General features: G+C 58.0%; 3 protein-coding genes across 6 annotated transcripts; 1 reads left to right on the plus strand and 2 right to left on the minus strand.

The window, feature by feature from the left end:
* Positions 1-276: 276 nt before the first annotated feature.
* On the plus strand, positions 277-4253 carry CDK5 (cyclin dependent kinase 5). Its single transcript, XM_036356114.1, has 12 exons — positions 277-423; positions 1024-1112; positions 1215-1282; positions 1421-1481; positions 1578-1634; positions 2292-2387; positions 2512-2586; positions 2746-2842; positions 3011-3080; positions 3638-3698; positions 3804-3884; positions 3974-4253. Exons 1-12 carry the CDS (start codon positions 387-389, stop codon positions 4058-4060), a joined length of 879 nt encoding a protein of 292 aa, XP_036212007.1. The 5' UTR covers positions 277-386; the 3' UTR covers positions 4061-4253.
* Positions 4254-5251: 998 nt separating this feature from the next.
* ASIC3 (acid sensing ion channel subunit 3) lies at positions 5252-10580 on the minus strand. 4 transcript variants are annotated; one of them, XM_036356158.1, is made up of 12 exons: positions 9081-9556; positions 8404-8945; positions 7570-7720; positions 7223-7350; positions 6838-7039; positions 6687-6743; positions 6441-6588; positions 6121-6212; positions 5965-6044; positions 5782-5853; positions 5576-5634; positions 5252-5432 (listed from the first exon to the last, which is right to left on the minus strand). In XM_036356158.1, the coding sequence occupies exons 1-12, from the start codon at positions 9364-9366 to the stop codon at positions 5354-5356; spliced, it is 1896 nt and encodes a 631-aa protein (XP_036212051.1). In that variant the 5' UTR covers positions 9367-9556; the 3' UTR covers positions 5252-5353. The 4 variants fall into 4 exon arrangements, 3 of the variants coding, with proteins under 3 accessions (XP_036212051.1, XP_036212050.1, XP_036212049.1); XM_036356157.1 differs by having other exon boundaries at positions 5252-5435; positions 9081-9554; XM_036356156.1 differs by lacking the exon at positions 5576-5634 and having other exon boundaries at positions 5259-5435; positions 9081-9577.
* Positions 10581-10711: 131 nt separating this feature from the next.
* On the minus strand, positions 10712-27817 carry ABCB8 (ATP binding cassette subfamily B member 8). Its single transcript, XM_036356155.1, has 16 exons — positions 27629-27817; positions 23689-24001; positions 23193-23348; positions 23023-23117; positions 22776-22881; positions 21368-21529; positions 21180-21265; positions 20969-21066; positions 20498-20603; positions 16641-16674; positions 16370-16506; positions 16110-16204; positions 15841-15974; positions 15020-15167; positions 13272-13522; positions 10712-12627 (listed from the first exon to the last, which is right to left on the minus strand). Exons 1-16 carry the CDS (start codon positions 27721-27723, stop codon positions 12502-12504), a joined length of 2142 nt encoding a protein of 713 aa, XP_036212048.1. The 5' UTR covers positions 27724-27817; the 3' UTR covers positions 10712-12501.
* Positions 27818-27937: the final 120 nt, after the last annotated feature.

The raw sequence follows: 27937 nt of genomic DNA on the forward strand, positions 1-27937 counted from the left end.
CTCTTTCAAAAGAAGGTGGTGGTCACGGAAAGAAATTAGAGCGGAGCACACTGGGAGCCGCGGCGCTACCCCGGCGCCCGGAAAGCGGATATGTGATGCTTCCTGGGACTTGAAGTCCAGGGTTTGCCTCCACCGGGGAACCCGAGTCCCGGGCAGCCGGTGCCGCAGAGAGCCTGAGCGCAGCCTGCTGGGGGTTGTAGTCCTCTGGCGGCCTCGGGCGCCGGGCATTACTGGGAAGCCTGGTGGTCTTAGGACTACAAGCTCCAGAAGCTCATGGGCAGGCGGGAGGGCGGGGCGGGGCTGGAGGCTGGGGTGCCGCCTCCTCTGCATTGCCGGGGCCAGAATATTAAAACGGAGGGCCCACAAGGGTCCCCGAAGCGGCTGCGATGCAGAAATACGAGAAACTGGAGAAGATTGGGGAAGGTAATAGGACCACGAGATGTTCTTGCAAGATCTTCTGCATTCCTTGCATCTCTGGCTCCTTCCTCTACCATCAGCAATGCCCACAGACTCCGACCTCAGCACCGGCTGCAGCCCTGGCCCGAGCTCCACACTCCGTGCAGACAACAATCCTCCTGTTAGCATTTCCTGCAGACGCCCCCCTCCCAAACTTAGCACTCCCTGTAGGCCCGACCTCCGGACCTCAGCACCACTTGTACAACCCCCTTCCCCCCCAGCCTCAGTTCTGGCAGCAGACCTCAACCTCAACATTCCTGCCAGCCTTCATTCCTCTCCCAGACCCCTGCTCACTATTTCCGGCCCCTCTCAAAGCACTGCCTTCATTATAGACCTGCCTGGCAGTCACAGCCGCCCCCTGCTGTAGACCTCTGAGCCTCTGCAGGCCCCTCTGTGCCACGTCCCCACTCACAAAGCTCCGCCACGCCCGGCTTTCACCCTGATTCTCTTCTCTTACTCGTCCAGGCATCAGAACACACTCCCATGATACCTCCCCTCTTGGGAAGGACTTCTTGGGGTGGGGAAGAGTGCCCCATTCTTTCCCTCACCCCAACCTCCTACCACTAGGCACCTACGGAACAGTGTTCAAGGCCAAAAACCGGGAGACTCATGAGATCGTGGCCCTGAAACGGGTGAGGCTGGATGACGATGATGAGGTAGGACTGGGGCATCTGGTGGTGGGTGGGTGGGTGGGGGGATTGAGGGCCTAGGTTGGGTGGGATGTGACTGTGGCCCACCCTGCCCCCTCCCATGTGTAGGGAGTGCCGAGTTCTGCCCTTCGGGAAATCTGCCTACTCAAAGAGCTGAAGCACAAGAACATTGTCAGGTGTGTAGGCCCGAAGGCTCCTCCTTGCCTGTGTAGCCATCCGGAGGAGGTGGGGGCTTCAGCGATGGACTGGGCTGCTAGTGGGGTGTTAGGAGCATCCTTGTGGACCTGCCTGGCTAAGTCCTCCCTTCTCCCTAGGCTCCATGATGTCCTGCATAGCGACAAGAAGTTGACTTTGGTTTTTGAGTTCTGTGACCAGGTGAAAGTGGGACCTGGGGGACAGTAGCCTTGGGAGGATATAGGGGCCCAGACTGAGGTTAAACTCTGTCCCTTCCCCCACTCCATCTCTTTTTAGGACCTTAAGAAATATTTTGACAGCTGCAATGGTGATCTAGATCCTGAAATTGTGAAGGTGAGGGGACTGGTGTTCTGGGGTCTCGTGGAGGCTGGGGTTCGAGTATACGTTCAGTGTACCTGCCTTTGAGCATCAAGCTCAGGCCCTGAACAGAGACGCTCTGGGTGTCAGGGACTGAGAGAATCCTGTGTTTACTCTCCAGGAGCATTTTCCCATGACCTCTGACCTGACAGTAATGGTCTCAGTGACATGATTTACACTTGAGAGATGAAAAAATGAGATTCAAAGAGAGACATTATTCATTCAACAAATACTGAATGTTTTGCTGTGCGCCAGGCACTGTTCTAGGCCCACGACCAAATGCCTTGTCTTAGATTCCAAGGGAAACAAATGCTGAATAATAATATAGCACAATATATGTATATGTTGACTGTTATGATGTGGATGTTCAAATGAGGCCAGGGAAGGGAGAATAGTGTGTGTGTGTGGGGGGAAGGTAGGAAGGTGCACATGGCTGTAAGTCCCCCCATTCATTGTTCATTTCTAATATCCAGCATAATACAAAGTAAACCCTTGATAATAAATGAGTGGTGTGTCGCTCAACTTGGTGCTAAAAGTCTAGTGGGTACGAAGCAAAGCAGAGGGCGAAGAGGGGAGTTGGGCACAGCTTCCCATCCAGAGGGTCTGACGCCCTCTTCCCTGCTCCTCCCCCAGTCATTCCTCTTCCAGCTGCTAAAAGGCCTGGGATTTTGTCACAGCCGAAACGTGCTGCACAGGGACCTGAAGCCTCAGAATCTGCTCATAAACAGGGTACCTCTTGGGGAGAAGGTGGGAGATGGGGGAGACTGGAGCCAATGTCTGAACGATGAGGAAGCCGGGCTGGAAGGTGGGACCACGGAGCTAGCCTTGACACTGTTCCTCCCATCTCCCTCAGAATGGGGAGCTGAAATTGGCTGATTTCGGGTTGGCTCGAGCCTTTGGGATCCCTGTTCGCTGTTACTCAGCTGAGGTGAGCGGGTGGGGTGGGATATTGGGTTGAGGGAGGGCTTCCCCAGTGAGCATCTCTCTCAGCTCCTACTCTAGGACCCAAAACGTTACTCTCTCCTATCTGAGCCTCCTCCCCCCAGCCCTCTAAGTGGGGGGTCCCTGTGGGTGGGGTCTTTTCCAGGTGGTCACGCTGTGGTACCGCCCACCGGATGTCCTCTTTGGGGCCAAGCTGTACTCCACGTCCATTGACATGTGGTCAGCCGGCTGCATTTTTGCAGGTGACGTGCTGGGGGTCTGCAGAGGCACTTTCTCTCCCCTTTGAGCTGACAGATAGGGTTTGGAGGGTCCCCTCTGGGGCAAGGAGCAGGGCCATTGGGGCTGGGGAGTCTCGGGAGTGAGGGTTTCTTCATGTGTCTGCTCCTCTCACCCTGTCCTCTTTCTCCCAGAGCTGGCCAATGCAGGGAGGCCTCTCTTCCCCGGCAACGATGTAGATGACCAGTTGAAGAGGATCTTCCGATATCCTTCCGTTCCCCTTCGCCTCGAGCCCTCTGGAAGGGGAGTAAGGAGCCTTGGGCGATGGGCTGGGTCAGCATGGGAGGGGCTGTGGGCTTCTGAAGGTCAGGGATGGAGGGCAGAGGGTGGGGAACACCCCTGGTTGTCACAGTGCAGCTGCATGCAGCCAGCTGGAAAGAGTGTGACATGTAGACAAGGAGGTATCCCTGGGGGAAGAAGCCAAGAGAATGCTCCTCCAGCTGCAAGGTGACTCCTTAGGACCAGGGAGCCAAAAGGATCAGCAGGAGGGTCTGTGGGGGTCGGGAAAGGCTGGCGGGTCCTCAGTACACAGACATCAGGGTTCAGGTCCCAGCAGATGACATGTGTATCTGTAGCGCCTGGCCCATGGTAAACACCATGCAGGTGGGACTGAAAATGAGAATCCCATGTGCTGGGGCTGCTTCTGTCGTGAGCTGGCAGATAAAGCGGGGTGGGCAGGGGTGAGTCTGAGGAATCCTTCCTGGGAGAAGAGCCTCGCACCCTGCCCTGTTGCACTGAGTGATCCTTGACTCCCTGGACACACTGCTGGGGACACCGACTGAGGAGCAATGGCCCGCCATGACCAAGCTGCCGGACTATAAGGTGTTACGGGGGCTGGGGGTCATGGTTCAGCGGTGGTCCTTATTTCTCAGCCCTAGCAGCCTCCATGCCCCTCACCTCTGGTCTGACTCTGTCTGTCTCCTACAGCCCTACCCGATGTACCCGGCCACAACATCCCTGGTGAACGTCGTACCCAAGCTCAATGCTACAGGCAGGGACCTGCTGCAGGTGACCGAGAGCAGGGGAACTGGGGGAGGGTGGGGCTCCGGACAGCTGGTCCTGCCTGACCCTGCCACGCCTTCCTTCCGTGCCTCCAGAACCTCCTGAAGTGCAACCCCATCCAGCGCATCTCGGCAGAGGAGGCTCTGCAGCACCCCTACTTCTCCGACTTCTGCCCCCCCTAGGCTCTGGGACCCTGGGCCGCCAGGCTGGGGCCTGGCTTGTTTTCAGCCCCCTCCCGGGAGGGGAGGAAAGCAAGGACGCACAGTGTGCTGAGCTCCAGCTGTGCTGGGCCCACGAGGGTGGAGGCGCCCTCGCCTGGGTTCTCTCTCCCTCTACAGACTTTATTTAATTTCATAAATTGGCTCCTTTCCCACAGTCTGGCTAATGTGGTGGTGGGTGGCTCTGAGAGGGTGGGCTTGGATTGGGGTTTCTACCCCGCTTCACCACCACATGCAACCCTGTCCTGTCCCACTGTGCGCTGTATGTGGTCCTGGGCTGGGGGCTGAGGGCTGGGGGCAGGGGTCTATGACTCTCAACCCAGTGGCTGGGCTCAGGGCAGTGTTGTGCCCACACGTGCTTATGTGCTTGTGCACACCACTTTCTCGGCCCAGGAGGGCCTGTGACTAAGGGCTTAGGCAGCCAGTGTCTGAGAGCTTCCACTGGAACAGGAGAAAAGGGCCGGGCGTTTCCTTGTGGTTCTCCATATCCCATGGGTGCCTGCCCTGTCCCTTCCCTCTTCATCCCCCCATACCTCAGCCTGCAGGCTGGGACAGGAGAGACTCAAAGATGTAGTTAGATCAGGAACACCTCTCCCTGCTGCCTTGTCAGTTTTCTAATATTTGAGGTTGCAGGGAAAGTGGGCTGTGGCTGGGTGTGTCCTTACTAGCAGAAGTGAGGCCGGCCCCCTCACCATCTCAAGCTGGGGCCCGTGCTATTGAAGGGAGGCCGGGGAAGCAAGAGCTCTTCCCATGGAGACAGCATGCTGAGCCTGATCCCATATGTGAGAAAAATAGTCATGACCTAAGGCAGGACAACAGCTTGTGTTCTTGAAAGTGGGAGATTCCCTCTGCCTGCTCCCCACTTCCCTATAGTCCCCCAATGGGATTGTCCTGCCATTGACTCCTGTCTGCCTACACACCTGGCTTTGGGCTCCATTCTCTCTGAGATGTCACACTGAAACTCATTCCCACTGAGGTACAAATGACTGGTGCCCCCTTATTACTCTTCTCTCCCAGAGAGACATTTGCAGGCTAATTGGGAAGCTACCCACGTTTCAGACACCATGTCCTTAGATGATGGCTGGCAGAAGTCTTGTGTCTGAGTAGGGCTGACCTTGGCCTGACTGGTCTGCCCGTAAGAGGAATAGCTCAGGCTGATGCACTAGAACTTTATTTGGGATGAAGATGGCAAAGTCATGTGCAGGCAGAGCATGTCCAGGATGTTGAGGTTCGACCCTGAAGACGCAGACACCAGGTCTAGAGCCGTGTGACGAGGTAACAGGTGCGGTGGGAGGCAGAAAGAGTCCTGGTGACGGCACAGGGAGGGGTGGAAGGCCTGCTGAGACACAGACCACAGCGCTGGGACAGGAGGCCTCGGACCAATGCCCTACTCTGCTCCTGCCCTCCTGGACCTGAACATCACCCTCTGGACTGGACCTGCCCCATCTCCCTTGACCTTAGGGGGGCATTTTGTGTTACCTGGAGCCTAAACTGAGATTGGGCACTTGATTTCCATGGCTGCCCAGACCTTCCTGAAGCTGTGGGAGAAGGGAGAGGGTCAGAGGAGGGGAAGGCTCCTCCCACCCAGGGACCAGCCAAGTCCTGCATGCCCCTCCCTGCCGGCTTCAAGGGGACGGGCAGAGCATCCAGGTGGAGGTGGCAGGGGAGGAAGAGCGGGCTGTTACCAGATGGGTGCTGGAGGGCCTTTGGGAGCGCTTCCGGTTCCAGAAGTATCCCAGGACCCTGTCTAGGAACACCTGGGGGCAAGCAGTGAGGGAGGTGGTCAGCCCACACCCCTTCCTCTTCCCCCCACCTCTGGGGTGGGTCCGTGGCTTCCTTCCCTCTCCCAGAGCTGGGCCCAGGCCCACCTCGCAGAGGTAGTCCAGGATCTCAAGGATGGTGAGCAGGCTGGCCCCGATGAACAGCCCCATCTGGCCCCCAATGTCGCCTGTGGAGATGGGGTCACTGTTGGCTCACAGCCACCTGCTCTGTGCACACCTCCCCAGGGTGCCCTGCACACACACCTAGCAGCTCTGACACCTCATAGGCCTTCTTCTGCTCCACTGTCTCGTAGTTGAGGGCCTCAAAGAAGATGTCCAGCACCAGTACGTTCTCCCTGGAGGAAAGGGGGCGGGAATGCTCACTGGACACCTCCTGGTGCGCGTTCCCTGGTCTCTAGGAGGGACATCGTCACCCACGTTTGCAGAGGACACAGCGCCAGAAACGTTAGGCGGCTAGTCCAGAGCCCCGTGCTGACATGCAGGCTGGTGGGTGGGCACAGGAAGGCCTGGTTGGCCCGGGGGGAGGGCGCCCGTCCCGCCCCGCCCCGCCCCGCCGGGCTCACGCGATGTAGGCCTCGCTGCGGTTGTATTTCCGGGCCAGGTAGCGGGCAGCGGCGCGGCTGGGCATCCGCACCATAGAGAGCTCCTTGGCGTAGCGCGTGATGGCGCACGGGTTGGGGCACACGCACGAGTCCTTCCGCAGCATGGCGTCTGCGGGCCACAGTCGTCTGGGTCAGGCTGCCTGCCCTGTGGGGTGGGGTCCCGGGCCCAGCGCGGCGGGGGCGGGGTGCAGGGAGCTGGCCCCTTACCCAGCGTGGGGTTGGCGCAGTCCTTGTACTGCTGCGGGCTGCACACCGGTGCGCTACCTGGGGGGCCAGACGGGAGGGTGTGTGTGACAGCTCAGGGCTCCTCCCAGTCCCGGCCCGCCCCGCGACTCCGTGTCCCTCCCCCGCTCCTTACCAGGCATGTGCATCATTCGGCAGCCGCACTTCCGAGCCACATAGCGGGTTTCGCAGGCCAGGCGACACCCCATTAGACTATAGGGAGGGCTGGGGCCCGGGCTGGGGCTGGGGGGACCCAGGGGACCAGCGGGTTCTGGCTCAAAGTCGGGGTCTAGGGATGCGGAGCTGCAGTCGCCCCAGGGTGGTGGCAGGAAGCTCAGCTGTAGAGGGTTAAGGAGGCTTGGGGAGAAGCGGGCACCCAGGGAGAATGTGAGTGGTCACTGCGGGATTGAGGCCCTGGGACAGGTCTGAAGAGCTGCAGGGTTGGGGTCTCAGTGGTGTGGGCTGAAGGAGGGGGTGGGAGCCTTGGTGGGGGAAGGGGGGCTTGGCCCAGGCAAGGATACTTGCTGCTGCTGGCAAGACACAAAAACCTGGTAGCCAGGGGCTGCCCCAAAGCCCAGCTGGTCGATGCTAGGTGGCTCCTCCTGGGTGTGGATCTGCACTCGGATCCCCACCTCAAACGGGGTCTCCTCTGTGAGGGGGGAGGAAGGGACCTGAGGCCTGGGTTCCTGGAGGCCCTGGCTGCAGCCCCTCTCCCCAGGCCTGTGATGGGCCAACCCCGCCCGCTCCCTACTCATAAAGGAAGGACATGCTTCAGGTCCCTTCCCAGCACCTCCCCTCCTTCCCAGAGCCTTTTGCACCCCCCCCCCCCCGGTGGCCACCCCCTAGCCTCACACGCAGGATCCCCTACCCATGTCCTTCCACACGGGCAGGTACTCGTCCTGCTGCACATCCAGCATGATCTCCAGCCCATTGCCTGCTCCGCCCTTGGGGGTGGTGAGAAGCTCTGCCCCATCTGCACCGGAGTTGAAGGTGTAGCACTGACCCATCCTGGTAAAGATCTGGGGGTAGCAGACGGGTGCAGACCTCACTGGGGAGCAAGGGGCAGCCAGGCAAGCCCAGGGCCATGGGACCGCTCCCTTCCCCATCCTCTGTTTGGATTTCTTCTTTGAACACGGAGGCCCACATCTCAGCGCCCTCCATCATACAGGCGCATGTAGTTGGACCCCCATGGGCTCCCATCACGCCACCTTCTCACCCCTTCTATCCGCAGCCAAGGGCACCAGTCCACAGGGCAAGTGTTTCTTTGGAGGCTGGGGTAAAAAACAGTGGGTCCCAATTGCTCCCCTCCAGGACTGGCAGAATGTGAACAGAGGGAAACCAGCCCCTCCCTCGCAGACAGTGGAGTCTTCTGCCCTGAAATGGTCCGCCCCACTTGTATCCCTCCACCCCCAGTAGTCAGGTTTCCATAGACCAGTCCTGAGCCCAGAGCCAGCCTGGGTGAGTGCCCACTCTGGAAGGTGTGACCTGGCACACTCTAGTCCAGCTGAGTGACAGGGCTGGTCTCAACAGAAAGGCGGGTATTGGTCAGGTGGGGGCCTGCCTCCTGGCTGGGAAGGACAGGGTCCCAGGACACAGGTGCTAAGATCCCCTGGCTTTGGGGGAACCTGGGCTGCCAAGACTGGGATGGCCAGCCCTAGGCACTCCTGGGTCTCTGGTGGGACAGGGTGGGTGGCCAGCTCACCGCAGTGAAGTTCTCAGGCCCGCAGGGTCGGCCGCGGTAGCGACAGTCCAGCAGCATGTCCTCCAGGGTGTGCCCAGCCCGGGTGTAGAGTCGGGCCATGTCGAAGGTGGGGCTGGGCATGAAGCCGGGTGGTGTCGGGGGCTGGCCCAGCGCGCGCAGGAAGGCGGCGTGCTCAGAGGGCTCCAGGCCTAGCAGCGAGGGCCCGGCCCAGTGCAGATCGTTGGGCGTGAGACGTGAGCGGCGCAGCGGGTTGATGTTGCACAGGGTGATGGCCGGGAAGGTGAGCTGGTGGCTTTCGCGCTCGTCCAGGGCCGTCTCGTGATGGAACTCCCCGTAGTAGCGCACCCTCTCTGCCACCTGGTAGAGGAAGGCAGCCATCGACAGGAGCATGGCCACGGCCCACAGCCCCCGGCGCGGGGTCAGGCTTCCTCGACCAAAGACATGGCTCAGCCCGTGTAGCGTGCAGCTGCTGGCGAACACACTGATGTCCGAGGCCTGCCGCCGGGCCTCCTCCGGCCCTGAGGGGGGCTTCATGGCCCCCGCTGAGGTGAGGGAACAGAGAGGGCTGGGTTGGTGGCCAGGCTAGAGAGGCTTAGCAGGAGAGGGTCAGTCTGAGGTCTGGGAGGGGCTGGCCAGGCAGGGGACAGTGCAGTGGGAGGCAAGGAGAGGAGCCACACCTGAAAGGGAGGTGGGGAGGCACTGGCCTTGGCTGGGTTGGATGTAGTGACCTGAAGGGTCCAGCTGGCCTCGTCCGGGAATAGGCTGTGGCTCCACGGGCCGGGGCTGGGCTGGGGGCTCCGCAGCTGAGCAGGTAGGGTGCAGCCTGCGTGGCCGGCTGGGCTGGTCTGCTGCTCTGCTGAGCCAGAGCTGCCGCAGAGGATTGGGTTTCAGCAGTGAGGGGCATGGGGGCTGGCAGAGCAGCCTGGGGGGTGGGGAGGTCCCTGGAGCCCCAGGCTGAGCCATTAGTGCAGCATGGGGGGGCTGGGGTTTGTTGAGGCCAGAGGCGCCAGCAGGAAACCACAGCAACCCTGGTTGGGCTTGAGGAGAACCCAGAGATAATCGGGGCTGGGGGTGCCCTTGGGGCCTCTAGTTTCCCAGCTGCAATCCCTGTGTATGGGGCTGAGAGTCAGTCACTGGCCCTTGGCCTGGCTCCTCCCTCCTCCCTTCCCACTAACCTCATCATGGGGCAGGGGTGGGGGTGGGGAGGTGTTCATTTTGCAAAGAGGGGAGTTGGCTCTTGAGCAGGCTGGAAGGTGGTGGGGCGTTTGGCATTGGCCATCTCCTCCTTCTGAGCCCCCAGTGTTCCAGCCTACCCCAGATGGCCCAGGCCTCTGCAGGTCCCATGTCCTGGGGGGGTGTCTCTTGAGTGACCCTCTTCCTGCCCCTGCCCCCACCCTCAACTCATGCCCTCCTGTCTGGAAGGTTGGTCTCTACCACAATGAAAGTGGGCTCACCTGCCACACTCCCAGGTAACATAGTCCAGTTCCCAGGTATGACATGGTGTTCTATGATTTCACATCTTTTTTCACTTAACACATTCTGGGGACCACGTGATATCCAGTACCTGGAAAACTTCCCCATTTTTAAATGGCTGCATACCCTTCCATTATGCGGACACACCCTTGTTGATATCACTGCGTCCCTGAAGAATTCTGGGGGTTTCCAGTCTTCCATTACAGTGTGCTCAGCAACACTGTAACTCCCAGACACAGAAGTGCCGGGTCAAGAGGCAACTTCGTGGGTCATTTGATGCCACAAAATTCCTGGCGTAGGAGTCACACCATTTTGTGCTCCCAGCAGTAACACGGGAGTGTGCCTGCTTTTTTGTGAGCTGGCGGGAGGGCCCTGGGCCAGAGCTGGCACATCTGACTGAACAAGTGTCAGAGGATCCAGAGCCTGTGGGGCAGTGGGCATCTCCCAGCAGCTGGAGCAGGCACCTCCAGAGAGCAGAGCACGGCCTGCGACGTCACTGCCTGCTGGCCTGACGGATCAGGATGTCTTGGGGACCCAAGCTGAGGGCCACAGGAGCCAGCCCGGTGGATGGGGAACGGGGAGACAGATGCTGCACTGGGGGCCTGAGAGAAAGCAGGTTTTATCTCCATTAACTCACTGAAATCTGTTTCTACTTTGTCTCTCTCGACAGAGCATCTGAGCCCACTGGGTTCGTGTTGGTGGGCTCTTGGCTGAGTAGAAGAAACAGTTCACAACATGGTCACACGGCACTGCAGTTGCCTGTCCGATGGGCAGGGACTGTCAACTCCATCGTGGGCACGAGAGGTGCTCAATGAACACATTTTGGACAGAGGAAGTGGGTAATACAGTTTATTGCCCAGATCTGACCACCTTTGGAGGCTGCAGCATTGTGAGTTTTAAGTACTTTACCACTGAAACTCTTAAACTGTCAAAATTAAGCATTGCCAGGCTCAGGATCCATGTTAACAGCCAAAGGAGCAAAGGGCCAGGCTCAGGCTACACGGCGCCAACCTCATGGCCTTCCAGCTGAAGGCACATGTGGACCTCGCTACTTTCCTAGCTGAGTGGGGCGTTGGAGCAGGATTTGGAGAGGCCACCCTGAAGGGCTAAGGAGACCCAGAATCTGGTGTCAGTGGGCCGAGGCCAGGGCTGGAGTAGCAGGAACTGGCCCAGCTGGCTCTCCTGAGGGAGGGGCCAGTGTGGACTGGGGGGAGGGGGCTTAAGGCCTGCTCTTGGCAGCACTAGGTGCTTAGTTGGCAAAGCAACCAGAAGTCAGCCCTGGGCTCTGCTTCCTGGGCGGGGGTGCCCTGGGATGCGATTTCTTCATCGGTCAGGGAGTGGGGCAGCAAAGCAGGGCGGCTGTGGCTGTGGCATTTTGGGTGGTTTCTGGTCCTAACCCACACACAGAAGAGGCTGTGGAGTTCCTCACCCAGCTCCTGCGCTCACACCTGAGCTCTGCTTCTGCAACTGCTGCTGCCCCCCAACCATGCCTCACCCTCTGTGCCACAGGAGAAACCTAACATGTTTGGTCAGCCTCGAAGGTCTGGCACAGGCCATCCCTCTCCCCGACCTAGGGAGCAGGGCTCAGTGGGTACCTCAGCCGGATGTGGCTGTGAAAGGGGAAGGTTGCCCGCTGACAGGTGATATGGGCAGAACCAAGGCAGGAGGGGAGTCCATGAGGGCTGGTGGGAAACCGCGGCTACTCCCAGGTCCTCATTCAAGCTTTGGGGCTGCTGGCTTCCCTTGGCCTGACCTCCAACTGGTTTTGTATTTGTCTGCCCAAGGGGCTTAGCATCAGCCCCTCCCTTGTGGTTTGGGGACTATTGGTACTATGTGCTCCTGTGGCTGTGGCTGTGATTTGGGGTGTATTGGCTCCTGCTCTGTCCCCTTCAGGCTGGTGTCCTCATGTAGAGGGGAGCTGTCTACAATCTCACCTTGTTACAGACTCGGGGGGGGGGGGCAGTGGTGAGACAGCCAGGCTGGACCACAATGCCCACCCCCCCTCTCCCTCCCCAAGGGCCTGTCAGGCATCCGTCCTGTTTGGATGAGGGAGGGTGAAATCTAGAAACAAGGATTGTGTGAAGGAAGAGAAGTTGTTCTGAGGATGGGGATTGTGGGTTTGAGGGGTTGACCCAAGGTGGGGGTTCCTTCTTTCAGGGCCCAGAGAGGCAGTGGGGATGAAGGGGTGTTGGGATCAGCCTAGGAAACGGAGGTCTGGCATGGGTGTGGGGGAGAACCCCAGGGTGAATTCTCTACCCACCCCAACCCTGAATGTAGTCTCCTTAGAGCTGGGGCCTGGACAAATTTAGGCTGTCGGGTAGGAGGGAGGCTGGCAGAGCTCCTGGGAGGAGGGTCTGGGGGGAGGTAGAGAGCAGAGCATGGGCCCAGGACTCCGCCTCCTTCCCTGTGCAGCCCAATGACTCGGTGGCTCTGGCAGGAGGAAGGCAGCCAGGAGGTAGGTGGGGGAGGCGATGGGAGCAGTTCCAACTTCCTTCCAGCCTAGGGCTTGTCCTGGGTTTATGTGGGCAGGGGGGCAGCCCACAGCCCAGCCCGGCCCTCTGGGGAGCTCAGTCCTCAGCCCTGGGCACTAATGCTTGGCAGTGACCAGACTGCAGAGGGCTGCTCTCAGGACTTTGGGTGGTGGTTCCTGGGGCCTCTGGGGGCCTCAGGAGACGGGGCACCCAGGGCCTGTCTCCTGATGAGCTCGGCATAGAGGCCACCTTTCTTCAGGAGCTCTTCATGGGTCCCCTCCTGGAGAGGAAGGAGGGGCAGATGGTCACCCAACACAGCTCAGAGTTCAGGGCCCTACAAAGCTGGCTTCATATTGGCCATCGGGCTCACTGTCACCTAAGCCAGCGTCCCTTGTGGGGACACTATGAAACCAAAGCACAAGTGGTTACAGGTGCCACTGGCACATCTGTGTCTGTAAGCAGCACTCCCTGCTGTCCTCCAGGCCCCCTCACAACCCAAAGACCCCCAGCTCAGGGCCTGCAGCCCTGCAAACCCTTCAGCTTTGGCTTGAACAGGCCCCACGCAGCCTCAAAGCCTTGCTGTGGACCCTGCCTCTGGGTGCAGCTCCTGGCTGGTCCCTGGGGCTGCCTCTTCTGCACCTCAGCCCCAGGCACACTACACTTCCCTGTGACCCTGGGAGCTCTCCTGCCCCCAGGGAACAGAGGAAGACTCTGGTGACCTGAGAGGCCAGCGCTTACCAAAGGGCAGAAATTTCTGAATCCACATGGGGTGCTGCTTGTAGAAGATAGCCCCAAGCCCCCAGGACCCGGCCATACGCTCACACAGCTCGGCTGAGCCACTGCTCCAGTGTGTCTACGGCTCAAGCTTCCCAACAACCCTCCGCCCCCGCCTCCCCCCCCCCCCCCCCCCCGGCACCCACTAACCTCACAGACACAGCCCTGGGCCATGACGACGATGTGGTGGGCCCCTCGTACGGTGCTCAGCCGGTGGGCGATGACCAGCACAGTGCGGCCAGTGCTGGCTCGGTCCAGGGCCTCCTGCACCACCCGCTCGGACTCTGCATCCAGAGCGCTAGTCGCCTCGTCCAGGATCAGCACTGCTGGCTGCTTGATGAGGGCGCGGGCGATGGCCAGGCGCTGCTTCTGGCCACCAGACAGGGTTGTGCCCCGTTCACCTGGGGATGAAGGGGACAGGGCAGGGGCCTGAAGCAGTCAGCTCTGCACTTGGGGGAGGTCCTGCAAAGGGGCACGGGTCTGTTGGGAACTTTCCATCTGGCCCCTTGGGGTCCCCCCTTGGCCTGTGCGTGTTCGCCCTGCCTCTGCATCGGCTCCCACATCCCTGTGCAAATGCACACACACTCGTGCAAGGTGATGTGAGCTGTGCACACGGTAGGGCTCCGGGTGTGAGCGCCAGGATGGGATCTGAGGTTCTAGCCGCCATCCCTGGCCTCATGGGTCTCCGCTGCTGTGGGACATCCAAGACCTGATATAGGCTCCTGGGGGTGTGACAGCACAGGCATTCTGGGGAGGCCACATCTGGGGAGAACTGCAGGGGTGGCAGCCTTGGAGCCAAAGAGCCTCCGGGCGACGGCCGTCACGGAGCAGGGAGGGGCAGGCTGAAGCCCCAGAGAAGCCTGGAGCGTGCTGGGTGCGAGGTACGACAGTGCCACCCAAGAGGCTGTGGAATCTCAGCAGTGAGTAACCCAGCTGATCAGTAACACGGGACATGAAGATGGCTACAGACGGGAGCACCCCTCGGGAGGTGGAAGTTCAGCTAGACTGAGGCCGAAGTTCAAAAAGAGAGCGGACAACCTGGTGTGCCTGTGCCCAGAGACATGCGGGGACATTAGCCAAGAGCCCAGAGACTGGACGATAGATAACATGCCCCAGGGGCTGGAGAGAAGACCTCCAAGATGAGCGACGCTGCAAGCTGCCACTCGGACGCCCTACAGGGCCAGTCCTCTCCTGGGTAAGTCAGAGAGGACACTCCTTTAAGTCAGAGAGCAGGACAGGGACGGTGGACGACTACGAGATCACACCCACTGCTCGCGTCTCAGAACACAGGCCCCAACACCCAATCGCTGTGTCCCTGGCGGGTCCTGTACAGTTACATCACTTAACGATTAAATACATTCTGAGAGCCCCAGCCGGTTTAGCTCAGTGGACAGGGCGTTGACCTGCAGACCGAGTGGTCACACGGCACTGGTCAAGGCCATGTATCTTGGCTGTAGGGTCCTCCGCAGCCCGGGCTCATGCAGGAGGCAACCAATTGATGTGTTTCTCACATCGATATTTCTCTCTGTCTTTCCCTCTCTCTTCCACTCTCCCTAAAAATCAATGGAAAAAATCCTCAAATGAGAATAAAAAAAAAACAGCATTCTGAGAAATGCGTCATTGGTGACTTTTATTGTTGTGCAGCCCACAGCACGCCAGGCTGTGCGGGTATCCCGGTCCTGCACGTGGTCCGTTGTTGACCGGGACATCATTATCGGCCCGGACGGTGACTGCATTCCCTGTCGTGTCTGTCTGTGCAGCCTGCTTGTGCCTGGACTCCCCTGTCCCCACTGGCCGCAGTTCTGGCCTATCTTCCTCGATGCAATGCCTATTCCTGTCCCCTCGGCCCCAGCCTCACACCATGGGCCCTGCAGACCCAGCAGGCACTTGGCACTCACCGACGACGGTGTTGTAGCCCTCGGGGAAGCTGGTGATGAACTCGTGTGCGTTGGCTTCCCGGGCAGCTGCGTAGACCTCTTCATCAGAGGCACCCAGCTTCCCAAAGCGGATGTTCTCCATGATTGTTGTTCCGAACAGGACTGGCTCCTGGGGTGGGAGGGGGGAGTCCACAGGAAACCCTCTGACTTTGCCCCAACCCCGAGGGGGATGTCAGGAGCGGCTATTTTGGACACACCAGGACCCCTTGGAGGGCAGGCAGGGCCAGTTCAGTTACAGTTCAAGTGAGAACAGAGAGCCCCTCCCCTCTGCAGGGATGGGCACAGAGGAGTGTGCACTGCGGCTTTCTTCTGCCGTGGAGGCAGCCTCGGGGGGTTAGTAGGTGCCCGCTTAATCCATGCCCAGCGGGAAAGTGGACCCTCTCTGGGCGGCACCGCCTCAAGCAGAGGCAGTGTCAGACCTTGCTTAGTGAGTGAGTGGCCGCCAGCAGTACCAGCAGCATCGCATGGGTGTTTCTAGATCTCTGGACACCGTGGGCTTGTCATAACCCAGGGATCCTGCAACAGCCATCCCAGCCCCTTTCCTTGGCTTTTAGTGAGACCAGGGCAGGGGGGCGGTGGTCCAGGACGTGGAAACCTCAGACCCCAAGGAATGCCGGGGAACAAACGAAGATGGTGAGAGCCTCCCCCCACCCCCAGCGCAGGGACAAGGGGCTGGGAAGGAGAAAAGGCCCAGGTGCCATAGAACTGAGAGAGGCAGGGCCTGGAGGAGGAGGGAGATGTCTGAGTGCCTGGGCGGCGAGGAAAGCCTCTTCTCTCCACACCTGGCTGATGAAGCCGATAACCTGGCCCCGGAGCCAAGAGGGGTCGAGGGTCCGCAGGTCCTGCCCGTCTAGGGTGACCCTGCCTGCCGTAGGGTCGTAGAAGCGCTCAAGCAGGGAAGCCACGGTGGTCTTTCCTGCAGAATGGGGGTTAGGGAGACAGGGCAGTCAGGGAGGGGCATGGGTTTCAGGGGTGGCAGTGGAGGGGTTCTGCTCTGAGTGGCCACCATAGGAGGGAAGTCACAGGGTGAGAGGCCGTGAGTTCCTCTTACCTCCACCGGACTGGCCCACAAGGGCCACGATCCTGCCAGGGGGCAGCGTGAGGGTGAAGTCTTTGAGTACGGGGAAGCCCGGGCGGCTGGGGTAACTGGGAGGAGCCAAGACACCCTCAGTCAGATCAGGTTCTCGGTCCCTGGTTGCCCCAGTCCCTCCTGAAGTCTCCTTGTACCCGAGGGGGCTGATTTAGCGGGACAGTGGCCTGCAGGTCCCCAGCCTGGAGGGAATGACCCTGCCCCCACCCACCGACACTTACCTGAAGCTGACGTTGTGAAACGTGATGGACCCACGCAGCTGCTCTCGGGGGACACAGCAGCCTCCGGACAGCGGGATGCACGGGCTCAAAGTCATGTACTCAAACACCCGGGCGCCCGCGCTGAGCCCCCGCACCACCTGGGAGGGGATTTAGTGTGCAGTGAGGGCTCCCACGCAGGCAGGTGTGGCACCCCCGTGGCCAGACACCCAGTTCCTGCAGCGCACAGGTGACACTGGCGGCCACCGGACCCACCCCCAACTCTGCCACTCACCTGACCAAACAGGACAGAGAGGTTGGCCATGGACCTGTGAGGAGCAGAGAAGGGCTGAGAAGGCTGGCACCGGAGGGAGGCCTGGGTCTCAGCTGGGGACGTGTGGGCTGAGGCAAGGAAACGTGGGCTGGAGCCAAACGCAGAGGACGGTCCTGCAATCGGCAACCCTAGGAGCCCTGGGCCCCGGCCGGTCACAGGGCAAGTCGCTCCTCCCTTCGGAGCCACATCCTTTCCTTATGGGCGTCACTACCTTAGGACCAGGACCCCAGGGCTCAGTGCGGCTGGACTCGACACGGCCTGCAGCCATCAGCAGCAGTCAGGGCTGTGAGGCCCACAAGGGCAGGTCAGAGCTAGATATTGAGCCACGGGGGAAGCAAAGGCTAATTAAAGGGGGAAATGGATGTTAGTCCTTTTAGAAAGAAAACAGAAGCCCTGGCCAGGGTGGCTCGGTGGTAGAGCGTTGGCCTGTGCACCTAAGGGTCGAGGGTTCAATTCCCAGTCAAGGGCACGAACCTGGGTTGCAGATTGGATTCCCAGCCCACGTCAGGCATGTGCAGGAGGCAACCAATTGATGTCTCTCTCACTTTGATGTTTCTCTCTCCCCCTCCCTCCCTCCCTCTCTCTTTAAATAAATGAAAAAAATATCCTCGGGTGAGGATGAACAAACGAACAAACAAACAGACAGAAGAGAGCACAGCACAAGGCAAACTCCGGGGACAGCCCTGGAGCACTTTATCGTGGCTCTGACAGCAGGGATGGGCCAGTGTGTCTGTCTAGACAGCAGGCCACCTCCATCACGCAGGGCCGCGGGCGGGGGGGGGCGGTGAGTCACTGTTCTTAGTCACCAGGCCTGCACTGGCCTGGGCGGCCCATGACAGTGTGTGGCTGTGTGTGCAGGGCCTTCCTGAGAGGAAAGGCTGACTCCTCAGCGATCTCACTTCTTCCAGCCCCCGGTGGGGGAGGGGAAAGCCTGCGGGGAAGTGGCTCTGGCGGCTTAGAGCATCAGCACTTGCCAAAGGGAGCAGGATGCACTGAACAAGGAAGAGCCAGGACAGCGTTATCTGTGGGTGAGAAGGGAGAGATCTGGAAGCCATTAGTGCCTGGCAGAGGTGCCAGCAGCAACCGAAAACCAGATGCACATGACTCGCTGGTGAGCATGACCTTGCTCTCAGAGATGGCTCAGAAGCCAGGCCTCGGTTCTCCCTAGAGACCTGGCAGGGCGGGGCGGGGGTGGGGGAGGCCCAGGTGAGCCCAGACCCGGACGTGGACCAGTTGGAGTGGCTCTGACTGTAGTCTAGGTGCCTCCCCATCGCTTGGGGGGCCCCAATGCCACCAAAAAGAATAACTGGATGGGGTCCAAAGGTTGGGGCAGCTTGAAGGCAGGGCAGCACTGCCTTCCTCCCCTCCCCACCCCTCCCCTCTCTCCTGCTGGACCCAGGAGGAAACACACCAGCTTCTTCAATAAAATGAAACCCAATTCCTCCAAGGTGGGTGGTGAAGATTCCCATGAGGTGAGGGGCCCCTAAAAGGTAGGCCAAAGGCCCGTGGCTGTGGGAGCGGCCCACCTAGTAGCCTGCAAGACGCCGTGTGAACGCTCCCAGGCACTCCAAAGGCCCCTTGCGTCTGTCTGAACTCTGTTAACTGGCCAGCAGAGCAGGGGGAGGAAGGAGAGGGTCTGTACACAGGCCAGAAGCGGGGTGGGTGGGGCCAAGGGAAGGTGAGTCTGAAGGACGAGGCCAGGCCTGGAGGGTGCAGCTTCCCTCCTTACAAGACTTTCCTGCCACTGCTCCCTGGAAGGCCGTCTGGTGAGGGCATGAAGGGAGCCGGTGGGTTCATAAGGGTCCTCAGGACTAAAATGAGGCCAAAGGTGGGCCTGGGGAGCCAGCAGGGAGAGGCCCCAAGTCCCTGCACTGTGACAAGTTAGAGCCTCTGAGTCCCACGGCCACCAGGAAACAGTTCCCAGGCTGGAGGAAGGAGGGGGCCACCCAGGACCAGAGGGGCTAAGCAGGCCTAGATCAGAAAGCACCAGGCAGAAATGGGGCCGAGGACGGGAGTCCTTTCCACCTGCCTGTCCGGGGTTAGTTCCATTCTGCCCAGGACAATAAGGCCGACGGTGAGGGATTCTGAGGAACAGGTGGGAGACATGGAGTGGAGCCAGGTGCCAACTGCCATCAGAATGGGGAGCAGCAGGTAAAGGGCACAGGGCGGGGGGTGGGGGGGGGTGGGAGGCACCTGGGGTGAGGCTCTATTTCCTTGACGTGGTTGGTGGTAACACAGGTCTTGGCTCATCATGACTTACTGTGTAATATTCAATCTTCAACTACTTGTTGGAACATATATTTAAGTTTCATATATTTCTGTGCACATGGGAAGTGTGTGGAGAAGTGGGAGAAGGTACTGCTACTGTTTACTGGGAAGGAAGATACAGAGAAGGGGGCCTGAGGCCATCTTGTGGCAAAGTCAGCCTAGCTCTGGGCTGCCCATAGGCAGACGGGACCCAGAGGAGCAGGTAGACTTCAGAGCAACCAGCACAAGAAGCCACCAGGGTGCAGGGCCGGGGAGCAAGTCAGGCAGAGAAGGGCAGGCCAGCTCTTACGAAAGGTGGTCTATCCAGAATCTTATTCTGCCCCCAAAAGAAAGAAATTCTGACACAGGCTACATCGTGGATGAACCTGAGTGAAATAAGCCAACCACAAAGGACAAATCCTGTGTGATCCCACTTACAGGAGGCACCCAGAGTAGTCAGACTTAGAGACAGAGAGTAGGGGGGTGGGTGCCAGGGGCTGGGGGAGGGGAGCATGGAGGTTAGTGTTTAATGGAGACAGAGTTTCAGTTTTGCAAGATGAAAAGTTCTGAAGATGATGGTGGTGATGGTTACACAACAGTGTGAGTATATATAACACTACTAAGCTATAACTTAAAAATGGTTAAAATTGCCCAAACCGGTTTGGCTCAGTAGATAGAGCGTCAGCCTGCGGACTCAAGGGTCCCAGGTTCGATTCCGGTCAAGGGCATGTACCTTGGTTGCAGGCATATCCACAGCAGGGAGTGTGCAGGAGGCAGCTGATTGATGTTTCTCTCTCATCGATGTTTCTAACTCTCTATCCCTCTCCCTTCCTCTCTGTAAAAAAATCAATAAAATATATTTTTAAAAAAATGGTTAAAATGGTAGCCCAGCCAGTGTGGCTCAGTGGTTGAGCATCAACCTATGAACCAGGGGGTCATGATTCACTCCCAGTCAGTGCCCAGGTTGTGGGCTGGATCCTCAGTGGGGGGCATGCAGGAGGCAGCTGATCAATGATTCTTTCTCATCATTGATGTTTCTATCTCCCCCTTTCCCTGTCTCTCTGAAATCAATAAAAATATATATTTTTAAAAAAAGGTTAAGATGGTAAATTTCATGTCATGTGTATTTTACTATAATTTTAAAAATGTGCCCTTGCCAACTTGGTTCAGTGGTTAGAGTATTGGCCTGAGGACTGAAGGTCAAGGGTTTGATTCCGGTCAAGGGCATGTACCTGGGTTGCAGGCTCAATCGCTAGTCGAGTTGGTGTGTGTGAGAGGCAACCAATAGATATGTCTCTCTAACATTGAGGTTTCTCTCCACCCCACCCCCATCTTTCCCTTCCACTCTCTCTAAAAATCAGTTGAAAACATATTCTTGGGTCAGGATTAACCAAAAAATGTCTTAAAGCCCGAGTGGTTTGGAAGGCTGACCTGACAGCTGCATTCCTGAGTGGAGTCAGTGAAGCAGGCTGGAGGACACACGGGGAGGAGGGCCTGTGCTTCACAGGAGCAGCAGGGGGCATGCGCCCTCAGCCCTCAGCGCTGCTGAGGAAGGGGCCGCCCACACTCACCTCTGCACCGTCTGGGAGGCCACCAGGAAGGACATGAGGTCTCCCCCGGTCAGCTGCTGTCCAGCCACGAGGGAACCCCCAATAAAGAGGGTGCCCAAGACCATGCCTGCGTGGGGAACGGACAGGTGGTTAGAAAGGAAGCAGCTGGAAGAACAGGGCAGAGCCTGGCCCAGGTGGTAGTCCCCAGTTCCAGTCCCTGCTGTGCCTCCACTGGCTGAATTCCGGTGAGTCACCTGCATGGTCTCTGTCTTTGGAAACAAGTGGTGGGAGGAGGGGCCACGTCCTTGCTTCCTCCTGGGCATGCTACACATAGCTCGGCTGTGACATCAGCCCACCTGCCCACTGCCTGCCTGCGTTACTAGCTTGGGCTCCTGGCACTGAAGGACATCAAGCAGGTGAGGGCTGTCCTGCAGGGGCCTGTCCTTTGCTCCTCCCAGCCCTGCCCCCCAGGCGAGGCCGCTGCTCACTCACAGTTGAAGGCGATGTTGGAGAGCCCCTGGAACAGGGCGATGCCTCTGCCCAGTGCCTCTGCCTTACAGCGGGACCCTTCCAGCTCTGCTCCGTAGCGTCTGGGGACAGAGGCCGAGCCCAGCCCTCAGGAAGCAGCCAGCCCGGGCGCAGGGCATGGGAGTGCATATGGGGAGCCCCCCTGCTTTGGGCTCCACCCCTACCCGGGACTCACTCCTCTTCCCGCTGCTCCATGGCGAAGGCTCTCACAGTCCGAACGTTACCCAGGGCCTCATCTGCTACACCTGTTGCCCTGGCTACCTGCAGAGATTCCAGGAGATAGGAAGTCAGGTGGGTGATGAGGAGGAGTGACAGAGCAGAGAGAAAGGGTAGGCTAAGGAGGATGGGTGGGAATTCTGGTACCTGCTCCTGACACTGGCGAGACAATTTTCGGAGAGCTGAGCCCATCAAGGTGCCAACTCCCATCAGGGAGGGCATGGCCACCATCATCAGCAGCGTGAGGCGTGTGGACAGCATGGACAGGGACACCAGGCAGCCAACCACCTGGGTGCAGCTTCGAAGCCCCTGGGTGGAGGGAAGGAGGCAGGAAGGCAGTTTGGCACCAGCACCACAACATGGGGGATGTTATGAAGGGTCAGCTGGCTACAGCTCTACATCCACAAGGCCAAGGCTACAGGCCTCACTCCTCGGAGGCCAACTGGTGGCCCACTGGTCACAGAACATAACCCTTTCTTTTTTTTTCCTTCCAGTAAATGGTTTTAGACATTTTATTACTAGAGGCCCAGTGAACAAAATTCGTGTACTCTGGGGTCCCTCAGCCAGGCCTGTGCCCTCTCGCAGTCCGGGAGCCCTGGGGGAATGTCCGATTGATAGCTTAGGCCCGCCCCCCACGGCAGTCGGACATCCTTAGTGCTGCCCTGAGCCCTGGCTGCGCTCCCCAGCTGTGGGCCTGGCTCAGGGCTCTGGCTGAGCTGCACTCCCCCTGTGGGAGCGCACCGACCACCAGGGCGGCAGCTCCTGCGTTGAGTCCCTGTCCATGCTGCCCATGTCATAGTGACTGCCATTCGGTCGATTTGCATATTACCCTTTTATTACATAGGATTATTATTAAAAAATATTTTTGATTTCAGAGAGGAAGGGAGAGATAGAAACAATAATGAGAATCATTGATCTGCTGCCTCCTGCAAGCCCCCCCACTGGGGATCGAGCCTGCAACCTGGGCATGTGCCCTTGACCAGAACTGAACTCTGGACCCGTCAGTCCGCATGCTGACACTCTATCCACTGAGCCAAACTGGCTAGCGCCATAACCCTTGCTTGACAAGCAGGCATGAAGGGGCTGGATGAGAGTGTCTGTGGACATGGCTTCCGTCCCCTGACAGATCCCAGTGTGCCTCTCTTTCTGCTCTAGAAACTGATGCTGTGGGCTGGTGTCTGCCGTGATCCAGCAGCCACAGTGCCAACACGGTGGACGAGGAGAGGACATCAGTAATATAGTAAAAGCCATCGCTCATTCTCCTCAACACTGCCAACGTGCCAGGCCTCCTGGGGACCAGGTGATTCTGCTGTTGGCAAGCTGGGCCAGGAAAGGCTCTTGTCTGAGTCCTTGGGAAGGTTTCCGGGGGAGGTAGGATTTCAGAACAGGAGAGAAACAGCTTATCCTGACCTTGGACACTGCCCTGGCACTCTTCCCTGAACTTCCCCAGTCCTTCACCCACACCCTCACCAGGCGCGGGGCCCAAAGGACTGGGGGGGGGGCTGGCCATTGTGTCTGAACGGGGGTGTGTGGGTAGGGAACGTGGGGCACTGACCTGGGAGATGACAAGTTTGAAAGACGATTTAAACTCCTGCACATCAGTTGTCAATCGGCTCACCAGCTGCCCTGTCTTTTTAGCATCAAAGAAAGCAATGTCTTGTCTGGCAGTGGGACCCGGGGCAACAGTGGGGGAAAGAGAGAGACGTTACTTCAGGATAAGGCCCCGCTCCAGACGTTCACTGGGACCCCTGGGGGGCCCATCGGTCACTCCTACCCGAAGTCACCCCTGCAGCTGGCCGTACCGGAGCAGGTTGCTGAAGAGGGCCCTCCGCATGTCCAAAGCCATGCGCTCGCCGATGCGGGACAGGAGCACCAGGTACCCAAAGGTCAGCAGTCCCTGGGAGAGAAGCAGGGGCACTCAGGGGTGCCCAGGCGGCTTTTCTGTCTGCCCGGGCCCCCTGTCCTGCCATACCTGGAGGCCGTAGAGGAGGAGCAGGTGGGTGCTGAGGCTCCGAGACTCTTTCAGGAAGTTGCCCATGTGGTCCCTCGTGTACTTGGCCACAATCTCCACCAGCTGGCCCAGGAGCAGCGGGATCTGCACGTTCACCAGTGCCGCACCCAGTGCCAGCTGGGGGAGCACAGACATTGAGAGGGGGCCAGACTCTTCACCCCCAGCTCTGACCTTAGCCCTTCCTCTCCTGCTGCTGTCCATGCTTTGGCTGCTCTTGTGCCTCTTTGAGAGTCTAAGCTCTGGCTGCCAGGCCCTGGGGACCCCTATACCCTGTACACCCAGGTTCTCCTGTATCCCTGGCCTCCCTCCTCAAGCCAGCCCAGGATGCTTCCCAAGGTCTCCTAAGACTACAAGAGGCAGGCAAGCTGTCCCCACGCAGCTCTGGCTGGGGCTTCTGCAAACCCTTGACTGAGTTGTTCCCTATCCTTGGTTTCAGGGGTGCAGGGGAATATCTCACCACGATGGCTGCCCCCAGGATCAGCAGGTGGGGGCGCAGAAACTGCCAGAAGAGCTTCCAGTTAAAGCGGGTCTCCACATCATAGGGTTTGGACCAGGCAGGAGGAGCCTCTTCTGCCTCACACAGCGCCACAAGGCAGAGGCGGGGGCACTTACTCAGCACCACGGGGCCCAGGAGGGCTCCCCCAAACCAGCACCAGGAAAAGGGCCTTCGACCTGGACCCGGTGGCACTTGAGGGAGGCGAGCCCGGAGCTGGGACCGCAGCTGGGCCACAGCCCTGAGGAGACAGGAGCTGTGGTGGCCATCAGAGTGCCTGTGGGGAGAGAACTGCATTGATGGCTCGAGGCCCCGCTGATCATGAACCAGCTGAGCCCTGGGGTGAGCCCTCTGGAGGGCAGCACTTCCCTTCTGCCAGGCCCTGCACTGCGTTTCTCAGGCTGCTCTGAAGCAACTGTTTCTGAGACAAACATACACATGCAAAGTAGCTGAGGAATGAGACAGGGGCATGTGCAGTCACTCAGCCAGCCAGGCCCTCTCAGCCTCCGGAGGCACCTCTGGACCAGTGACTGGCTGCAACCCACATGCTGTCAGATCCCAGGACCCAGGATGGCAGAGCTGGGGGACACCCTGCCTGGCAGCTAGTTCATGGCACTGCCTCCCGGTGGAGGACACAGAAGTCGTGAGTGCACACGGCTCAGAGAAGAGGGGGAGAGCACTCAGCTAGGGCCCCGCCTACAAGTGTTCATGGTCTACGTTTCATCTTGAGTCCCTGGGAGTGAGATGCCATTATTCTCACTTGGTAGATGGCAAAATCATGTAGGGCTGACAGAACTAATAAACTGTCCCCAAGCAGTGGAACTGGGACTAGAGGGGAACCCGGACACGGGATTCCAGGATCTAGGCTTATTCTACTCTGCCCTCTGTGACGTGCCCAAAGCCATGTGGGGCAGGGCCAGGACCCAAGTCTTCTGACTACTAGTCAATGCTTTTTGCATCCCATCACCTGGCTCCTCCCAGGCCTCCAGTGCTCATGTGACAGTGTACGGAGGGAAAGTGTGACACGCTCCCACTCTGCCAGCTGAAGGAAGAAAAAGATTAAAAATGCAAATAACATATTTTGTCATCTCGGATAGGCCAGGATCGCCTCCTTTTTCCTGCAGCTTCTGCATCTATAAATAGCCATGTAGAGTTGTGTGCCTACTGTGCCCAGTGCTCTGCTGTGAGGCATGGAGAGCAGGAGCTGAACAGGAGACCACGTAAATACCTCCTGGCAGTTTCACTTGCAGAGTGTGGGGTAGGGGAACCGAGGGGCACGCAGCACTCCTCGTGCAGAGCAGGGACTGCCCTCCTGTCTGAGGGAGCAGTCATTACAGTCCTTGTAACAGCTGGACTTTGGAGGGCAGTGAGGACCATTTCCGGTTTTTAGGTTGGGGTGGGTGTGACATAATCAGATTTGCATTTTAAAGATCATAGCAGAGGGATGTGGCTGGAAGAGGACAAGCTTGGCCACAGAGGCGTTAGGAGTGGAAGTTATAACCAAGAGTATATAGTGGGATGCTCAAAAACCCAAATGAGATTATCAATGGGGAAAGGCAGTGAGTGAGTTTTCCCTTCACGGTGATCGTGCTTTGTATTCCCAGGCCCTCCTAACTGCAGACTTCACCTCAACCTTCCCTTCCTGCAGGAGGCCCATGCTTCTTGCCACTTCTACCTTATGCCTCCACTCACCCCTTTCCACCTGCCCGGTTTTTAGGTCTTGTTTTCACTGTGTAATTTATGTCCGTCTTCAGGGTTTTTTTTTTTTTTTTTTTTGGTTACTATCCTGAGGATATTTTTTCCATTGATTTTTAGAGAGCAGGAAGGAGAGAGAAAAATCCTACATTGATTGCTTGCCTTCCGCACTTGCCCTAACCAGGCACTGGGGCCCAGGGATTAAACCTGCAACCCAGGTGCATGCCCTTGACCAGGAATTGAACCCTCCACCCTTTGGTGCTCAGGCCAATGACCTAACCACTGAGCACACCAGCCAGGGCCATCGTAAGTGTAAATAGAGAAGCTCACTCTCCTTCTGCCCAGTGTAATTGTCCAACTTCCCCATTAGAATATCCTAGGAAACTCGTATTATTCCCCATCGCATCCTCACCACTTAGCAGTGCTCAGGAACATAATGGATGTTTAAAAAATGTTTGTTGAGTGAATGCCCTCATTAGAAATGCAGAACAACCGGACCTAACACACAACTTCGGGGTTTGCAAAGTTTCAGATTTACTGAGGCCAACAGTAAAAAATTCATTTTACAAAGTAACCCAGTACGGAACATAAATATGTCACACAAAGTTGAAATGCTTCACAAAATGATACTTTCTCTATTTTTAAATATGTATGCTATTTTCTATTATATTCACTTTTAAATGGCTCCAACCCATTAAGTTCATTTTATGATCTATTGTGTTATAACTTGAACATTTGAAAAACACTACACAAAAGCACGAACAAATACTTGAATATTACTGGGTCTCTTTCCTTGGGTTTCTCTTTGGCTTAAATTATACTAATAGCCTTATTCTTTTCCTACTGATTGTTCAACCTTTTAATAATTTACCATGGACACTTTCCAGCTTTTCTTTAATATGTTCATTTTTTGAAATTGATTTCAGAGAGAGGAAAGGAGGGGGAGATAGAAATATTAAGGATGAGAGAGAATCATTGATTGGCTGCCTTCTGCACGCCCCCTACTGAGGATTCAATCCACAGGCCAGGCATGTGCCCTGGCCAGAATCCAATCGTGACCTCCTGGTTCATAGGTCGACACTCAACCACCGAGCCACACCCGCTGGGCTCCAGCTTTCCTTATCTTCTCCAAACTAAGGCTCTAAGCAGGGCTTGGTCACTGCCAAGAACTTGCAGATTACTTCCCAGCACCGGTACTTCTGGCTCCAGCTCCACTCGGCCCCTGCCCTGTATCAATCGGATGGATTTACCAAAGCACAAGTCCACATCCACCCACCCTGGCAATCCGCTGCTGCTCCACCCTCAGATCATTCACTCCAGGGTCACAAGGAACCAGTGCCTTCTCATAAAGCATTTACACTGGGGTCTCCGTTCGGGGTCCTCTTCGTTTCCCACCCCTCTCTTTCTCTCTTTGGACCCATGTGTGCACAGTGAACATACAAGAACACACATGGACAACTTACTAGACTGCCTGTCTTTGCTGAAAGTACCCGCATCTAGGAACCATTTTTGTTCGTCTCACTTTGAATCTTGGGAGCACCACTAATACTAAGTGTCTCTGGACACGAATCATTTTTCCCCCACAAGGAAATATGATTTAATTCTACACATTTACAAGCCAAGATAAAATAGAAAAACAAAATAAAACAACCGTGGAAAACCAAACAAGACCAGCAGTCCAAGACTCGAAGTCACTATTTACTGCAGCCCAGGCTGCGGCAGCTGCGTCGTTGAGGCAGGACCTGGGTCTGACCCAGACGCTGCCTACAGCAGGGTTGTTCTGGGGTCCATTCTGAACTTCAGAACTTGAGGCTGAAGCCAGGGCCTGCAGCCGAATAAATTTTATCCAAATTGCCAGACCAATTAATTACGACAGGACAGGGCCGGTTCAGCACCGGAAGGGCCGACACCTGTGCAGCTCGGCGCCCCCTGGTGGGGAGGGAGTGCGGGTCGGGCGTGGTCGCGGACCCAGAGCGTTCCCTCAGTCGGCCCCCACGCGGACACAGATGCGCGGAGCCTCCTTCAGGCACCAGGCTCATCGTTATGAATAATTGAGGCCAGTTCTCCGGGGAGTGACATTCCACCCTCGGCCCGGTAGGACTACAACTCCCAGCAGGCCTCGGGCGAGCCCGGGACTCCAACTCCCGGCGGCTCCGTTGCCCGGCCAGCCGGTCAATGGCCCCGCACTCTCAGTAGGTCTTTTCATTACCTGACGGTCGAGAATGTCTGGAAGCGGAGGGGGAGTAGCGGCCTGCCTAGGACAGTACCTCCCCGAATCCCGACCCGAAATAAGTGCACCAACATGATGGGGGGGAAGAACAGGAGCAGCCGGCAACAGCAGTTTCACCCTTATCCTACTAAGGACTCCATGTTGGCTCCGGCCACCATCCCGACAACCCCCTCGCGACTCGGTGATGATTGGAGGAAAGAGGCATCAATGTCGTTGCAGGCTATGATTGGGGGGGAACGTTGTCAGTTCTCCCTCCGGAACTGTGATTGGAGAGAGCCACCTGCCCCT

This window comes from Myotis myotis, unplaced genomic scaffold (assembly GCF_014108235.1).
Source record: "Myotis myotis isolate mMyoMyo1 unplaced genomic scaffold, mMyoMyo1.p scaffold_m19_p_25, whole genome shotgun sequence".
Taxonomy (NCBI): domain Eukaryota; kingdom Metazoa; phylum Chordata; class Mammalia; order Chiroptera; family Vespertilionidae; genus Myotis; species Myotis myotis.

Excerpts from the sequence above, each read along its gene's own strand:
- CDK5 (XM_036356114.1), top strand. The coding sequence starts at position 387 with ATGCAGAAATACGAGAAACTGGAGAAGATTGGGGAAG. Across the intron at positions 3,081-3,637 it reads CAGTTGAAGAGGATCTTCCG|ACTGCTGGGGACACCGACTG; the intron begins ATATCCTTCCGT and ends CTCCCTGGACAC. Across the intron at positions 3,885-3,973 it reads CAGGCAGGGACCTGCTGCAG|AACCTCCTGAAGTGCAACCC; the intron begins GTGACCGAGAGC and ends CCGTGCCTCCAG.
- ASIC3 (XM_036356156.1), bottom strand. The coding sequence starts at position 9,366 with ATGGCTCAGCCTGGGGCTCCAGGGACCTCCCCACCCCCCAGGCTGCTC. Across the intron at positions 6,589-6,686 it reads CTGCGCCAACCCCACGCTGG|ACGCCATGCTGCGGAAGGAC; the intron begins GTAAGGGGCCAG and ends TGTGGCCCGCAG. Across the intron at positions 5,436-5,781 it reads GGCCCTCCAGCACCCATCTG|CAGGCCTTCCACCCCTCCCT; the intron begins GTAACAGCCCGC and ends TCTGTGTCTCAG.
- ABCB8 (XM_036356155.1), bottom strand. The coding sequence starts at position 27,723 with ATGTTGGTGCACTTATTTCGGGTCGGGATTCGGGGAGGTACTGTCCTA. Across the intron at positions 23,349-23,688 it reads TCCTGGGGGCAGCCATCGTG|CTGGCACTGGGTGCGGCACT; the intron begins GTGAGATATTCC and ends GTGCTCCCCCAG. Across the intron at positions 13,523-15,019 it reads GGGCTACAACACCGTCGTCG|GTGAACGGGGCACAACCCTG; the intron begins GTGAGTGCCAAG and ends CTTCATCCCCAG.